The sequence below is a fragment of the Bufo bufo genome, chromosome 4 (genome assembly GCF_905171765.1).
Source record: "Bufo bufo chromosome 4, aBufBuf1.1, whole genome shotgun sequence".
Lineage (NCBI taxonomy): Eukaryota > Metazoa > Chordata > Amphibia > Anura > Bufonidae > Bufo > Bufo bufo.
The window spans coordinates 98,230,480-98,248,098 of NC_053392.1; the positions used below are offsets into that span (position 1 = coordinate 98,230,480).

General features: G+C 40.9%; 1 protein-coding gene and 1 pseudogene across 2 annotated transcripts in view; one reads left to right on the forward strand and one right to left on the reverse strand.

Annotated features, from left to right (window-relative positions):
- Positions 1-17,619, forward strand: part of MYT1L (myelin transcription factor 1 like) — a 246,238-nt gene that overhangs the window by 130,070 nt on the left and 98,549 nt on the right. The window contains exon 7 of one of the 2 annotated variants that reach the window (XM_040430992.1): positions 7,786-7,791. The exons of the other annotated variant lie outside the window; for it this stretch is intronic. Within the exon in view, the coding sequence (XP_040286926.1) occupies positions 7,786-7,791 (6 nt within the window). The remainder of the gene's footprint in view (positions 1-7,785; positions 7,792-17,619) is intronic. 2 annotated transcript variants of the gene reach the window in all.
- On the reverse strand, positions 17,349-17,443 carry LOC121000098 (annotated as a pseudogene).

Sequence of the window (17,619 nt, forward strand, 5' to 3'; positions counted from 1 at the left end):
GTGAGAAGAAGTCTGGTATCCAAATGTCTAAAAATGCCCTCCTAAAAGGAATTTGGGCACCTTTGCGCATCTAGGCTGCAAAAAAAGTGTCACACATCTGGTATCGCACCGTACTCAGGAGAAGTTGGGGAATGTGTTTTGGGGTGTCATTTTACATATACCCATGCTGGGTGAGAGAAAATATCTTGGTCAAATGCCAACTTTGTATAAAAAAATGGGAAAAGTTGTCTTTTGCCAAGATATTTCTCTCACCCAGCATGGGTATATGTAAAATGACACCCCAAAACACATTCCCCAACTTCTCCTGAATACGGCGATACCACATGTGTGACACTTTTTTGCAGCCTAGGTGGGCAAAGGGCCCATATTCCAAAGAGCACCTTTAGGATTCACAGGTCATTTACCTACTTACCACACATTAGGGCCCCTGGAGAAATGCCAGGGCAGTATAACTACCCACAAGTGACCCCATTTTGGAAAGAAGACACCCCAAGGTATTCCGTGAGGGGCATGGCGAGTTCCTAGAATTTTTTATTTTTTGTCACAAGTTAGTGAAAATGCTTATTTTTTTTTTTTTTTTTCATACAAAGTCTCATATTCCACTAACTTGTGACAAAAAATAAAAACTTCCATGAACTCACTATGCCCATCAGCGAATACCTTGGGGTCTCTTCTTTCCAAAATGGGGTCACTTGTGGGTTAGTTATACTGCCCTGGCATTCTAGGGGCCCAAATGTGTGGTAAGGAGTTTGAAATCAAATTCTGTAAAAAATGACCTGTGAAATCCGAAAGGTGCTCTTTGAATATGGGCCCCTTTGCCCACCTCGGCTGCAAAAAAGTGTCACACATCTGGTATCTCCGTAATCCGGAGAAGTTGGGGAATGTGTTTGGGGTGCCATTTTATATATACCCATGCTGGGTGAGAGAAATATCTTGGCAAAAGACAACTTTTTTCCCATTTTTTTATACAAAGTTGGCATTTGACCAAGATATTTATCTCACCCAGCATGGGTATATGTAAAAAGACACCCCAAAACACATTCCCCAACTTCTCCTGAATACAGAGATACCACATGTGTGACACTTTTTTGCAGCCTAGGTGGGCAAAGGGGCCCATATTCCAAAGAGCACCTTTAGGATTTCACAGGTCATTTACCTACTTACCACACATTAGGGCCCCTGGAAAATGCCAGGGCAGTATAACTACCCACAAGTGACCCCATTTTGGAAAGAAGACACCCAAGGTATTCCGTGAGGGGCATGGCGAGTTCCTAGAATTTTTTATTTTTGTCACAAGTTAGTGGAAAATGCTTATTTTTTTTTTTTTCATACAAAGTCTCATATTCCACTAACTTGTGACAAAAAATAAAAACTTCCATGAACTCACTATGCCCATCAGCGAATACCTTGGGTCTCTTCTTTCCAAAATGGGGTCACTTGTGGGGTAGTTATACTGCCCTGGCATTCTAGGGGCCCAAATGTGTGGTAAGGAGTTTGAAATCAAATTCTGTAAAAAATGACCTGTGAAATCCGAAAGGTGCTCTTTTGAATATGGGCCCCTTTGCCCACCTCGGCTGCAAAAAAGTGTCACACATCTGGTATCTCCGTAATCGGGAGAAGTTGGGGAATGTGTTTTGGGGTGTCATTTTATATATACCCATGCTGGGTGAGAGAAATATCTTGGCAAAAGACAACTTTTCCCATTTTTTATACAAAGTTGGCATTTGACCAAGATATTTATCTCACCCAGCATGGGTATATGTAAAAAGACACCCCAAAACACATTCTCAACTTCTCCTGAATACAGAGATACCAGATGTGTGACACTTTTTTGCAGCCGAGGTGGGCAAAGGGGCCCATATTCAAAAGAGCACCTTTCGGATTTCACAGGTCATTTTTACAGAATTGATTTCAAACTCCTTACCACACATTTGGGCCCCTAGAATGCCAGGGCAGTATAACTACCCCACAAGTGACCCCATTTTGGAAAGAAGAGACCCCAAGGTATTCGCTGATGGGCATAGTGAGTTCATGGAAGTTTTTATTTTTTGTCACAAATTTGTGGAATATGAGACTTTGTATGAAAAAAAAAAAAAAAAAAAAAATCATCATTTTCCACTAACTTGTGACAAAAAATAAAAAATTCTAGGAACTCGCCATGCCCCTCACGGAATACCTTGGGGTGTCTTCTTTCCAAAATGGGGTCACTTGTGGGGTAGTTATACTGCCCTGGCATTCTAGGGGCCCAAATGTGTGGTAAGGAGTTTGAAATCAAATTCAGGAAAAAATGAGGAGTGAAATCCGAAAGGTGCTCTTTGGAATATGGGCCCCTTTGCCCACCTAGGCTGCAAAAAAGTGTCACACATCTGGTATCCCCGTACTCAGGAGAAGTTGAGGAATGTGTTTTGGGGTGTCTTTTTACATATACCCATGCTGGGTGAGATAAATATCTTGGTCAAATGACAACTTTGTATAAAAAAATGGGAAAAGTTGTCTTTTGCCAAGATATTTCTCTCACCCAGCATGGGTATATATAAAATGACACCCCAAAACACATTCCCCACCTTCTCCTGAGTACGGAGATACCAGATGTGTGACACTTTTTTGCAGCCTAGGTGGGCAAAGGGGCCCATATTCCAAAGAGCACCTTTCGGATTTCACAGGTCATTTTTTACAGAATTTGATTTCAAACTCCTTACCACACATTTGGGCCCCTAGAATGCCAGGGCAGTATAACTACCCCACAAGTGACCCCATTTTGGAAAGAAGAGACCCCAAGGTATTCGCTGATGGGCATAGTGAGTTCATAGAACTTTTTATTTTTTGTCAAAAGTTAGTGGAATATGAGACTTTGTAAGAAAAAAAAAAAAAAAAATCATCATTTTCCGCTAACTTGTGACAAAAAATAAAAAGTTCTATGAACTCACTATGCCCATCAGCGAATACCTTAGGGTGTGTACTTTCAGAAATGGGGTCATTTGTGGGGTGTTTGTACTGTCTGGGCATTGTAGAACCTCAGGAAACATGACAGGTGCTCAGAAAGTCAGAGCTGCTTCAAAAAGCGGAAATTCACATTTTTGTACCATAGTTTGTAAACGCTATAACTTTTACCCAAACCATTTTTTTTTTTACCCAAACATTTTTTTTGTTATCAAAGACATGTAGAACTATAAATTTAGAGCAAAATTTCTATATGGATGTCGTTTTTTTTGCAAAATTTTACAACTGAAAGTGAAAAATGTCATTTTTTTGCAAAAAAATCGTTAAATTTCGATTAATAACAAAAAAAGTAAAATGTCAGCAGCAATGAAATACCACCAAATGAAAGCTCTATTAGTGAGAAGAAAAGGAGGTAAAATTCATTTGGGTGGTAAGTTGCATGACCGAGCAATAAACGGTGAAAGTAGTGTAGGTCAGAAGTGTAAAAAGTGGCCTGGTCTTTCAGGGTGTTTAAGCACTGGGGGCTGAGGTGGTTAATGTCTACTTACAGGTAGTACTGTACATGTGTATATAAATAGTGAATAAAGACTACAGGACCATCTCCCACTGCATTAACTATCATCCACTCTTGGCCCGGAGAAGCAGGCATTTTTCCCCACAGGACCACCTATAGGCCCATGACTCTTGTGTCTAATGGGAAATATGACCATACATTTGCAGATTCACATTCTCTGACATCTTAGTATTCTGCAGTAAGCTAAGACTTAGGCCACTAGGGTCTTGATTTTTGTCCTTGGTTTTACATGTGAGTGCAGGTAAAGCTGTTGTATTATCTGCTAGTCAGCATGATACCACTTTTGGGGTGATCTCAAACACAGAGTTTTCCATTAACCTTTTCCTGAGGTTTTTTTGTAAAAGTTTTTTCCTTGCCCCAAAATGCTGCCGTTACATAAAAGTCTACAGTAAAACACAGTGCAAACAGTGATGGAAGTTTATGAATCAGAATGCACCGAATTCTGGGGCAATTTACGTCAGGTAAAACTGGGATACATGCTTGTTCCAAGTTTATTAACCTATTTTAGCCACTTCTCTATTTACATCTAGTCTCTAAAAAGTGAGCACGGTTTAACGAAAATGGAGGTGTGGATTCAAAGGAAAGGGGTGTGGTCTGTGCTCCAGAATTTCTAGCGTAAACTAAGCCTGCAAATAGGTGGTGTAACCTGTGACTAGACAGTCTATAGGGGCATCTTATTTGTCACCCAGCATTAGCCACTCTGCAAAATGGAACAGTTAAAGACTCTTTTAAGTCTCTTTTTACAACTGTAGTAGTAAATGTGGACCATTGTGTTTTGGTTTGTGAAGTTTTAGTTTGTGGCATTATGGTACGTTTTTTGCAGGGTGTCCGCAGTCTTTGTTTCTGTTTTTTTTTTATGGCATCATGATCTGGGAATGGCATTTTTCTACTATTTCACATAGCCTTCTCTAAAGGACTGGACTGGATAAAAGCCAGAAAAAGCATATTATAAATGTAATAAATTAAAAAAGACACCACCAATATCACTTGCAAAAACACAATGAAAAGAACTTGAACTTCATGAAAAATAAACAAAAGGCTGAAAAAGTGTGCCACACAAGGAATGCTATTTGGTCTTTACGGCCTATGTCCCCATTCAGACTTACTTTCCTGGTATATTTGCAAGAGCAACCAGGTTCTTCATCTTCAGTTGCATGGGCAGAGCTGCCAAGGTCATCTACCACTGTAAAATGAGGCATAATTTAAATCCTGAAGAATAGAATGATAACTAGTGTTGGTCGAGCACCAAAGTGCTCGTGTGCTCGAGTAGAACACTTCCCGATGCTCGGGTGCTCTACAGAGCACTCGAGCACAATGGAAGTCAATGGGAGAACCGGAGCATTAAGCCAGGCACCCCCTGCTCTGAAGAGGGGAGGGTGTCAGGACTCTAGTACAGCTTAGAAGTCCCTGCTCTGACTCCATATATACAGTTAGGTCCATAAATATTGGGACATCAACACAATTCTAAGACTTTTTGCTCTATACACCACCACAATGGATTTGTGTGTGCTTTAACTGCAGACTGTCAGCTTTAATTTGAGAGTATTTACATGCAAATCAGGTGAACGGTGTAGGAATTACAACAGTTTGCATATATGCCTCCCACTTGTTAAGGGACCAAAAGTAATGGGACAATTGGCTTCTCAGCTGTTTCATGGCCAGGTGTGTGTTATTCCCTCATTATCCCAATTACAATGAGCAGATAAAAGGTCCAGAGTTTATTTCAAGTGTTCTATTTGCATTTGGAATCTGTTGCTGTCAACTCTCAAGATGAGATCCAAAGAGCTGTCACTATCAGTGAAGCAAGCCATCATTAGGCTGAAAAAACACAACAAACCCATCAGAGAGAGAGCAAAAACATTAGGCGCGGCCAAAGCAACTGTTTGGAATATTCTTAAAAAGAAGGAATGCACAGGTGAGCTCAGCAACACCAAAAGACCCGAAAGACCACGGAAAACAACTGTGGTGAATGACTGAAGAATTCTTTCCCTGGTGAAGAAAACACCCTTCCCAACAGTTGGCCAGATCAAGAACACTCTCCTGGAGGTAGGTGTATGTGTGTCAAAGTCAACAATCAATAGAAGACTTCACCAGAGTGAATACAGAGGGTTCACACAAGATGTAAACCATTGGGGAGCCTCAAAAATAGGAAGGCCAGATTAGAGTTTGCCAAACGACATCTAAAAAAGCCTTCACAGTTCTGGAACAACATCCTATGAACAGATGAGACCAAGATCAACTTGTACCAAAGTGATGGGAAGAGAAGAGTGTGGAGAAGGAAAGGAACTGCTCATGATCCTAAGCAACGCACCTCATCAGTGAGGCATGGTGGTGGTAGTGTCATGGCGTGGGCATGTATGGCTGCCAATGGAACTGGTTCTCTTGTATTTATTGATGATGTGTCTGCTGACAAAAGCAGCAGGATGAATTCTGAAGTGTTTCGGGCAATAATATCTGCTCATATTCAGCCAAATGCTTCAGAACTCATTGGACGGCGCTTCACAGTGCAGATGGACAATGACCCAAAGCATACTGCAAAAGCAACCAAAGAGTTTTTTAAGGGAAAGAAGTGGAATGTTATGCAATGGCCAAGTCAATCACCTGACCTGAATCCGATTGAGCATGCATTTCACTTGCTGAAGACAAAACTGAAGGGAAAATGCCCCAAGAACAAGTAGGAACTGAAGACAGTTGCAGTAGAGGCCTGGCAGAGCATCACCAGGGATGAAACCCAGCGTCTGGTGAGGTCTATGCGTTCCAGACTTCAGGTTGTAATTGACTGCAAAGAATTTGCGACCAAGTATTAAAAAGTGAAAGTTTGATTTATGACTATTATTCTGTCCCATTACTTTTGGTCCCTTAACAAGTGGGAGGCACATATGCAAACTGTTGTAATTCCTATAATGTTCACCTGATTTGGATGTAAATACCCTCAAATTAAAGCTTACAGTCTGCAGTTAAAGCACATCTTGTTTGTTTCATTTCAAATCCATTGTGGTGGTGTATAGAGCCAAAAATGTTAGAATTGTGTTGGTGTCCCAATATTTATGGACCCGACTGTAGTTATGTCCATATATGGAGTCAGTGTTTGGGGACACCCAGTTTATTTAAATCAAAAACGCTATCAAATAGGTCCACAAAAGTCCCTTTAAGGACTGGTATAGGTGTGCTATTGATAGGTGTGCAGTACAGAGGGGTGTAATACACTTATAATATACTTTCTAACATAGAAAGCATATTATAGTGGATTTGTATTGTGCAGCAGTGGTGAACGGTTCTGCTGCGATACTGCAGCTACACAGAGTGACAAACGCAATTAGAAAAAATAATTATTACTGGTGTGATATACCAGTCGCCCCCCCAAAAAAACTGATAGAAACAGGGTGTTATATATCAATAATATACTTTCTATATAGTGCATTTGGGTACAGCAGCATTTGTTTGCGGTTTTGCTGCGTTCCCTCTGCTACGCACAGTGACAAACAGTATTGGAAAAAATAATTATAACTGGTGTGCGCATGCGCGTACGCGAAAATTATATTGCTGATATTTTGCATTTAAAAAAATAATGAATGGAGATTGCAAATTCGAATAATACATCTGGTATGTCATTGTCCATGTTGTAGGACTATTTGTGCACTTCTAGTAATTATTTCTTGGCTGCAAATATGAGCTGAAGTTTTTTCAGGTTCAACTGCCATTAAAATAAATGGGACCCACCGCGAACTTGCAGTTCGCGAACATTTGATCGCGTTTGCGATCCGTCCCGGCAGATGTTCGTCCATCACTACTGGCGGGATTCGAACTCACAACCTTCTACATTACAGACAAGAATCTTAGCCACTACACTAAAAAGCTGCATGGCCAGTTACTTGAAAAAAAAATCTGAGTCTTCTGCTGTATAGGAATACTTACTATTTTTTTATTTTTTTTTATTGGCCATGCAGCTTTATAGTGTAGTGGTTAACATTCTGGATTGTAATGTAGAAGGTTGTGAGTTTGAATCATGTCAGAAACTTTTCAGAAATAGAGGCTAAATTTAATTTGAACATATATATTTATTTAAGTTATATAAGTTTTAGCATAATATATTTACATATAGTATATATATTATAATATATAATATATTATAATATATGTAAATATGTTATGGCTAAAACATCAGTAGTAGTTTCCCACATATTATGCATTCATATATATCAAAAGTATGAATATATATATATATATATATATATATATATACTTTCCAAAAAACGAGGCAGCACTTCCAGATTTCGGTGAAAGGGTGAAGACCCCAAACTTTATTCCCCAGCAACGTTTCGGCCTACTCAATGAGGCCTTTGTCAAGCTTGTACTCAGTATATTGGGCAGACTAGATGGGCCAAATGGTTCTTATCTGCCGACACATTCTATGTTTCTGTGTTTCACCCTTTCACCGAAATCTGGAAGTGCTGCCTCGTTTTTTGGAAAGTATACATATATATATATATATATATATATATATTCATACTTTTGATATATATGAATGCATAATATGTGGGAAACTACTACTGATGTTTTAGCCATAACATTTTAGCCATACATTGTGGAGGAGAATCCGGCCTCCGTGAGGAATTGCACCCAGTGCACACTGTCTGACTGTGCTGCTGCGGTATTTGCCAATATATATATGTATATATATATATATATATATATATATATATTCATATATATATATATATATATATATATATATTAGTAATTATACATTTTTTACAATTACTAAAAAAAATCTAAAATATATAAATTTAATTTAGCCTCTATTTCTGAAAAGTTTCTGATGGGATTCAAACTCACAACCTTCTACATTACCGCCCAGGATGTTAACCACTACACTATACAGCTGCATGGCCAGTTACTGAAAAAATAAATAAAATATGAGACTTCTGCTGTATAGGAATACTTACTACTACTTTTTTTATTTTTTTAAGTAACTGGCCATGCAGCTCTATAGTGTAGTGGTTAACATTCTTGGCTGTAATGTAGAAGGTTGTGAGTTTGAATCCTGACAGAAACTTCTCAGAAATAGAGGCTAAATGAGATTTAAATACACTGACATGTCGCTCAAGCACACACGATATTCGGTCGAACACCGCGATGTGCCGAGCATAGCGATGCTCGAGCTGAATTGGTGTTCGGCCGAGTATGCTCACCCAACACTAATGATAACGTCATATCAGCTTAATATGTATGCATTTCATATATTAAATATACCAAACACTTTTGAAGACATTGATAAATAGGTAGATAAAGTGTAGGCGGCACAGCTCCAGTCCCAAACAAATACCTTGCAAGCGTCTCCGCACATGTACATCCAGCAGAGTCGATGTGGTACTCCAGCCTCAAGAGAACAAATGTGGTAAATGTAGAAAAATTGATAGGTGGCACTCTTTACTGTATAAAAAACAAAGTCCTTTTTTCCTCCAAGGATAAAAGTAACAGTGTACAAAAATGGTGACGGCCGTTTCTCACAACACGCGCTTCTTCAGGTCACACCTAAAGGGCAATTTTAGGTGTGGTAATTGTTCTTTCTGCCAGTACAATTTACAAGGAAAAGCCCTTAATTTTGGAGAGATTCAACATAAGGTGACCAGTTTCATTACATGTAGAAGTACATTTGTAGTATACAGTTGCAAGAAAAAGTATGTGAATCCTTTGGAATTATATGGATTTCTGCACAAATTGGTCATAAAATGTGATCTGATCTTCATCTAAGTTACAACAATAGACAATCACAGTCTGCTTAAACTAATAACACGCGAAGAATTAAATGTTACCTTGTTTTTATTGAACACACCATGTAAACATTCACAGTGCAGGTGGAAAAAGTATGTGAACCCCTAGACTAATGACATCTCCAAGACCTAATTGTAGTGAGGTGTCAGCCAACTGGAGTCCAATCAATGAGATGAGATTGGAGGTGTTGGTTACAGCTGCCATGCCCTATAAAAAACACACACCAGTTCTGGGTTTGCTTTTCACAAGAAGCATTGCCTGATGTGAATGATGCCTCGCACAAAAGAGCTCTCAGAAGACCTACGATTAAGAATTGTTGACTTGCATAAAGCTGGAAAGGGTCATAAAAGTATCTCCAAAAGCCTTGCTGTTCATCAGTCCACGGTAAGACAAATTGTCTATAAATGGAGAAAGTTCAGCACTGCTGCTACTCTCCCTAGGAGTGGCCGTCCTGTAAAGATGACTGCAAGAGCACAGCACAGACTGCTCAATGAGGTGAAGAAGAATCCTAGCGTGTCAGCTTAAAACTTACAAAAGTCTCTGGCATATGCTAACATCCCTGTTAGCGAATCTACGATAGGTAAAACACTAAACAAGAATGGATTTCATGGGAGGATAACACAGAGGAAGCCACTGCTGTCCAAAAAAACATTGCTGCACGTTTACAGTTTGCACAAGAGCACCTGGATGTTCCACAGCAGTACTGGCAAAATATTCTGTGGACAGATGAAGCCAAAGTTGAGTTGTTTGGAAGAAACACACAACACTATGTGTGGAGAAAAAGAGGCACAGCACACCAACATCAAAACCTCATCCCAACTGTGAAGTATGGTGGTGGGGGCATCATGGTTTGGGGCTGCTTTGCTGCGTCAAGGCCTGGACGGATTGCTATCATCGAAGGAAAAATGAATTCCCAAGTTTATCAAGAATTCCCAAGTTTATCAGGAGAACTTAAGGCCATCTGTCCACCAGCTGAAGCTCAACAGAAGATGGGTGTTGCAACAGGACAACAACCCAAAGCATAGAAGTAAATCAACAACAGAATGGCTTAAACAGAAGAAAATACGCCCTATCAGAGTCCTGACCTCAACCCGATTGAGATGCTGTGGCATGACCTCAAGAAAGCGATTCACACCAGACATCCCAAGAATATTGCTGAACTGAAACAGTTCTGTAAAGAGGAATGGTCAAGAATTATTCCTGACCGTTGTGCACGTCTGATCTGCAACTACAGGAAATGTTTGATTGAAGTTATTGCTGCCAAAGGAGGTTCAACCTGTTAAATGCAAGGGTTCACATACTTTTTCCACCTGCACTATGAATGTTTACATGGTATGTTCAATAAAAACATGGTCACATTTAATTTTTTGTGTGTTATTAGTTTAAGCAGACTGTGATTGTCTATTGTTGTGACTTAGATGAAGATCAGATCACATTTTATGACCAAATTGTGCAGAAATCCATATTATTCCAAAGGGTTCACATACTTTTTCTTGCAACTGTATGTAGTGCTCTGTCAATGTGGACGTTTTTACATTGGGAAAACAATCAGAAGTATGTATGAAAGATTTATGGCGACGTATAAGTAGAGTGCATACATGCATGCTGACGTCAGGGGCCTGAAGAAGCGCGTGTTGCGCGAAACGGCCGTCTCCATTTTTGTACACTGTGTGTGAGCTGTCTTGCCCCAGGCCTTGTTTCTTTTGTCCTTGGAGGAAATGATGTTTATTATACAGTGGTGAGTGCCACCTACCTATTTTTCTACTTTTACCACTTTTGAAGACATTGCTGTAGCAAAAGATGTGTGTTAATCATCACTCATCATTTACGGGAGGTAAAAGTGACTGCTGCAGACTGAGCGTATAAATCCTGGAAGCCCCTGAACAGGTATTAATTATAGCACTTAGCTCCATCTTTGTGTTTCTCTCTTTCCAGTCTTTGTAGATTACCCATATTTCATAATACTGTCTGGTGACATCCTTCATCGTTATAACATTGCCTAGTTGTCACTCTCTACATTTTCTAGTAGCAGAACTAATTAAAGTAGATTATTTGTATTAAAAGAAGAAACTTGTCTTTTTGCCAACAAGGAACGTAAGGCAATCCCCTCGTGTGTAATGTCTATAAGTAGCGATGAAATTAGTCCTCTGAGCCCGGGATTATACTGATGAATCTTGTTGGTTGAGTTACTTTCAACTAATGTTCATCATTTCGAAAGGGTAATTTCACCTTGCAGATTTACCTGGCAATGGTGCCATTTACAAATGCTAATTATTGATAAGGCATTCATTAAAGGAACCGTGATCCCAAAAATAAAGCTTGGTAATGAGTGTTGTAGTACCTGACATATCTCTACTGGCCTTTTTTCATTCTGGACACTTTGCTGGTTGTATCCCCAAAGCACTCATAGTTTTCACTTGCAATACTCCATGCCCCCAGGGCAGGGATGGGCAAACTGTGGCTCTCCAGCTGTTGTAAAACTACAACTCCCAGTATGCCCAGTCTGCCTACAGCTATCAGCCTACAGCAGGGCATGATGGGATTTGTAGTTTTACAACAGCTGCCCCAGGGTATTTACTTTTGCAACTATTATTCAACTCAGCAAGACAGACTGGATGCCTAGGCTCTATGGTGACTTTTGGTTGCCTTTCATGTCAATATGTCTCATCTTAATAGTATTGAAGCTCAGTTCTTTTAAAGTGAATGGGGCTGATCTGCAATGCCACAAACAACCAATGAACAGGGTTGGTGCTATTTTTTGGGGGGGAAAGGAGCCGTGTTTTTTTAACCCAATAAAATCTCTTAAAGCTTTTATTTGATATCTAAGAAATGTGTAGTTTCCTAATTAACATAGTTTGTAAGGGAAAAAGAAAGACATCTATTCATAACCTTGATAGACTTTTGATCATAGCATACACTACAGAGTCAATCAAATTTTATCTTCTTGTCTTATCTTGTGGTGTGGATGACCATTATATACAGCTACATATGCAACTCCAAAATTTGTGCATAATAAATACTATGTTAGCAACCACTGAATAAAAAATGTACCATATTTTATTTTCTCGAGGGACTATCATATCTTTTACATGGTTAAAATGACAAGGTGCTGAATCTACTTAAGGCCTCATGCATACGGCCGTTTCCCGGCTGTGCCCGTATTGCGGCCCACAAACATTCACTTGAGTGGGTCCGAAATCTGGGAGATACGGTGTGTTGCAGAACGGAAGCACTACGGAATGCTCCTATGGGTTTTCTGCCTGTGTCTCCGCACCGCAAAAAAGTAGCGCATGCACTACTTTTTTGCGATGCAGACTGTCAGATGCGGATCACGGACCCTATTCAAGTGAATGGGTCTGCAGACGACGGGCACTCGGTCGGTGGCCCTGCATTGCAGACTGATGAGGCGCAAGCACCCCGAAATAGATGTCTACAGATGGATATCTGGCTTGGCTATATTCCCTTGTCAAATCCCAAGATTTGTTAGAAAGTCAGAGGCGAGATGGTCCTCTTCTTTTGGAGATACCTCTTTACACATAGTTGCAAAAAATAGCAATTAAATTATGTTTTTTTTTGTTAGTTGCAACATTATAAAATAAGTCTTAAAAAATAAGCTTAAGGGTGCATTCACACGACCGTAAGTGCTTTGCGGTCCGCAAATTGCGGATCCGCAAAACACAGATACTGGCCGCGTGCGTTCCGCAATTTGCGGACCGCACATGGCCAGCACTATATAGAGAATGCCTAAGAATTGGACAAGAATAGGACATGCTCTATCTTTTTGCGGGGCCACGGAATGGAACAACGGATGCGGACAGCACACGGTGTGCTGTCTGCGAATTTTGCGACCCCATTGAAATGAATGGGTCCGCACCCGTTCCGCAAATTTGCGGAACAGATGCGGATCCATTTATATGGTCGTGTGAATGCACCCTAAGAAACAGCATTATTTAAAAAAATAAAAATACAAAGAATGTAATGCTGATGGATTGTCCAGGATGCTGATGTCTTCACTAGGTCTCATCTATCAGCACAGCTCAATTCCTGGACCGAGTTCTTATTCTACAGCTCATGGGGGATTTTTTCACTCTTGTGCTAACAGACACTGATGCCGAGGAGCGTCATGTCTCCCTCCCTGCAGAGTTTGCATAGGTACTCTCTTTATTCTCTACACTCATACATAGTCTGTCTGATTCTACTCCTTCTGCAAACTACCTTATGTTTGCTTTCCTTCTAATCTACACACTGATGCACACAATGCAGTCTGTATGATATGCCATTCACTTGGATGCTTTTACTCCCATCCACCCTCTGAATGCAGAGCACCCTCCTAGCTGCTAATACTGAGAGAAGAGATGGGGAGAGCAGAGAGAGCCAACTAGAGCCAGAAGAGAAGCAATGTATGCTGTTAGATCTATGTCAGAAAAAACAGGACAGCTACAGTAGCTAAGGGAAAGAGTTGCCCAAACTGTACAGCAGCAAAATGTAAAGAAGTTCTTAATGAAGACTTTAGCTTTAAAGGGAATCTGTCACCTGCTTTTACCATTTTAAGCTGGCACCATCGCTATGTTGACTAAAGTACCTTATTTCCAGCAGTCTTCTTTTTACTTTATTTCGTTTTGTAGTTTTGATATAAAAGCGCTTTTTCTGTTATGCTAATTAGGGTCCAAGGTGCCCAGAGGGGTGTTTTTTTCACTCTGGTGCCCAGTGACGCCCCCCTGCAGTGCCCAGCCCGCCTTAATTTGAATTCCAAGAACGCCTCCTGATCATCAAATAACCTCCCACACCCCGGCAAACGGTTCCGCCCCCTCCCCACGTCATAGTCTACCTTATAGAAATGCCCCGTCCTTCTTCCTGTCTGCGGCCAGAAAACTCGCGCAGGCGCAGTACTGCCAGCGGCCTGTGCGATCATCAACCTCCTGAGGGCAACAGCCTCAAAAGTCTCACTGGACATACGCCGAGCCCAGTGATGTGACCTGAGCGCTGTTGCCCTCAGGAGGTTGATGATCGCGCAGGCCGCTGGCAGTACTGCGCCTGCGCGAGTTTTCTGGCCGCAGACAGGAAGAAGGACGGGGCATTTCTATAAGGTAGACTATGACGTGGGGAGGGGGCGGAACCATTTGCCGGGGCTGTGGGAGGTTATTTGATGATCAGGAGGCGTTCTTGGAATTCAAATTAAGGCGGGCTGGGCACTGCAGGGGGGCGTCACTGGGCTCCGGAGAGTGAAAAAAACACCCCTCTGGGCACCTTGGACCCTAATTAGCATAACATAAAAAGCACTTTTATATCAAAACTACAAAACGAAATAAAGTGAAAAGAAGACTGCTGGAAATAAGGTACTTTAGTCAACATAGGAGATGGTGCCAGCTTAAAATGGTAAAAGCAGGTGACAGATTCCCTTTAATTTTGCAGTTGCAGAATCAATGTAAAGCTGTCCACTTACTCCTCCAATTCTAGCTTCGCAGCTCCGACCCTCACTTCTATTTACAGGCATAACTTCTATGATCTCATGTCATGTACCACTGAGGCCAGTGATTGCCTGCAGTGGTCACATGCCATACACAGCTACACTGCTACAGCCAAAACCTGAGGTGCGGACTGGAGCCGCAGTGCTGGAAACAGTGGGAAACTAAGTGGAAAGTGGTCTTTTATTGTTTTAGCACTTTTGGGAACATTGGGGAGGGCTCTTATAACTAAGACAGTGCCCTCAATTTCCTACTATTATGGACTGATTGTATACTAAATAAGAAGCTCAGCTGACCAAGTCTATTTCCTGGAGAACCAGTCCAGCATTAATTTATTCATAATTGAACTTATTTGAGAAATACTTATTTGATATTATTTAAATTTGCTCAATGCTATCAATTATTTAAGATAACAGAATTGACTGATTGATGCCTGTCCTCTTTATGTAGGTGGATGACAACTTTTATCCTTGCCCAAAAATTTTGGAATACTACATTTACCACATGTCCTCAAGTTGAGGGATATATTTTTTCATTGCTTTAGTACATCCTAAATAAATATAAAATTAGCATATAACCATTTTAAGTTATTCTAGAGTTTTGTGTCTATAGATTCTATGTAGACATATGTGTCTCCATGGTTCCAAACAAACCATGAAAATGTTGCTCCTATAGTCATGCTACCTGGAAGTCCCCTACTTTATGAGGCAAGTTCCACGCTAAACTAGCGTTGGATGTCTGGATCTGGCATTGCTGGACACTACCTGACAATGATGCGGTAGCTTCTGGCAATGCCGGAATCCAGAGAGATCCAGATCGCTGCCGGATCTAAAATTCCTAGTGCGAAACTAATCTCTCCACTGACTTTAATTTAGCAAGATGAATGGGACAGAATAAAGCATCCCTGCAATAACAGACTACACAGGGGGTTTGTTCGTAGTCTGTAACCATGGAGACACATTGTACTACATAGTAAATATGTAAAGAAAAAGGTAGAGTATTTTTCTCAAGATTATTTGCAAACCTATTTCATTTTTTCATTTTACCTGCATCATGGGAACAATGAGAATTTTTTTAAAGGAGAACAACTTTTAACAATTGATAGGTTTAGACAATTTATGCAAAGTGCACATAGTAGCCCTGCAGTTTTAGCCCTGTAATGGTTATAACTAGTGTTGAGCGAATCAAAATAAAACAAATTTACTTTGGACTTCGATCGAATTTAAGGAAAATTTTGATTTGCCACGAACCCTAATTTCCTAATTCTTCGTGGTAACGAATACATTTTTCCTGAAATGGCGGTAAAAAAAAAGCATATTCACCTTATCCATTTGCTTACAGAGAGGCCATCGTGGCCATTTAGATTGAAGAAACCGCGTAATGATGAAACCACTGATGACATCAATGCACCCGGTGAAATTTTGCATGGTTTCTTCAATAAAGATAGCCACAATGGCCTCTCTGCGCGCAAATGGATAAAGCGAGTATGTTTTATTGGTGTTTTTTTTACCACTGATTAACCCCTGAAAGCCCTCAATGTTAATGTCAGATGCCGCAATCAGCAATGAATGCGGCATCTGAGGGGTTCAATTACGGGGGGGAGGGGTAAGGGCAGTACAATCGCTGTTCCCCATCATTGCACCCACTACATACAATGGAATGCATTTTGTGACAAAGTAATTCGTAACAAATTGAATTTCTTTGTGAAATTTGGCAAAGCAGCCAAATCGAACTTTTGATAACATCGCTCATCTCTAATTCATCTAGTATCTAAACATTTTATTGCATTAATTTCATTTAAAATTTTACTGCATTATTTTTATACTGAATCCTGACTTGGCGAACCTGGAATAAAATTATTATTTTTTTGCCCGAGGAGCGTGCTTTCGTCACCCGTGCAACAAAATTGTGCAGCGTGCCACACAAAAACGTGCACAAGGTTGCGGTCGCAGGCCCTCTCCATACGATAAGGGCCCCCCATAAACCTTTCCCAGTCCCTCTGGGCCAAAAGGCATCTGCCGGGAGTACGCCAATCTGTGCTCCGGCCTCCACCTAGGTTGCCACCCCATGTGTCGGGACAGAGCTCAACAATACTAGGTCTGGGCTCTCCCTGGAGGGAGAGCCCAAGGGGTTTTGCAGGGGGGTGATGAACCAGATGGCAACACCCACACTCCTAGACGTCAGGGGGGTAACCCATAAGGGTGCCGCAACCCTGAAAATCCTTGTGACAAACAAACGTGGAAAGTGAGCACACGACGAACAGAAAAAAAAAATAAGGGAATGTGTGCTGAAGCTCAGCCCGGACATCCGGACGGAATTATAAAAATTCCTCTTCCTTAAGCCAGGCCTAATGGCTGGGCAAAGAATAGAGATGACTGCGCTCACAATGTGCGAAAGTGAAGAGCGTGCAAATGTGCCGTCACTCAGTGAGATCCAAACCCCAGTGAGTTCAGGCACCCCAGGGTAAACACTCCTGGGGTACTTCTGCACCTCGGGCTTTCAAACACATCTCAGCCCCTGGCTTCAATCCGACGATCCCTTGGTCACCTAGCATAGGCACTAATGTCCCAAGCCCTACACCCTAGGAACGACCGTATGGTTCTCTGCTCTCATTCTGGTGGCCCACACTAAACCACCAGGATAAGAACAGATACTAAACTTGATCTTAGCTAAAAGGCCAAGAAGGGAATCCAATACTGTAAGGTTCATATATTCTCATTTCCTTGGTGCCTTCTCTCAGCCAACCAAGCAATTTGACACCATCCTAATGTAAAATCCACATGATATGAGGCGCTGGTCGAAGAAAAGGAGTAAATTCAAATTAAAATTTAACCCAATCACTTTGATACATTAGAAAATATGTTT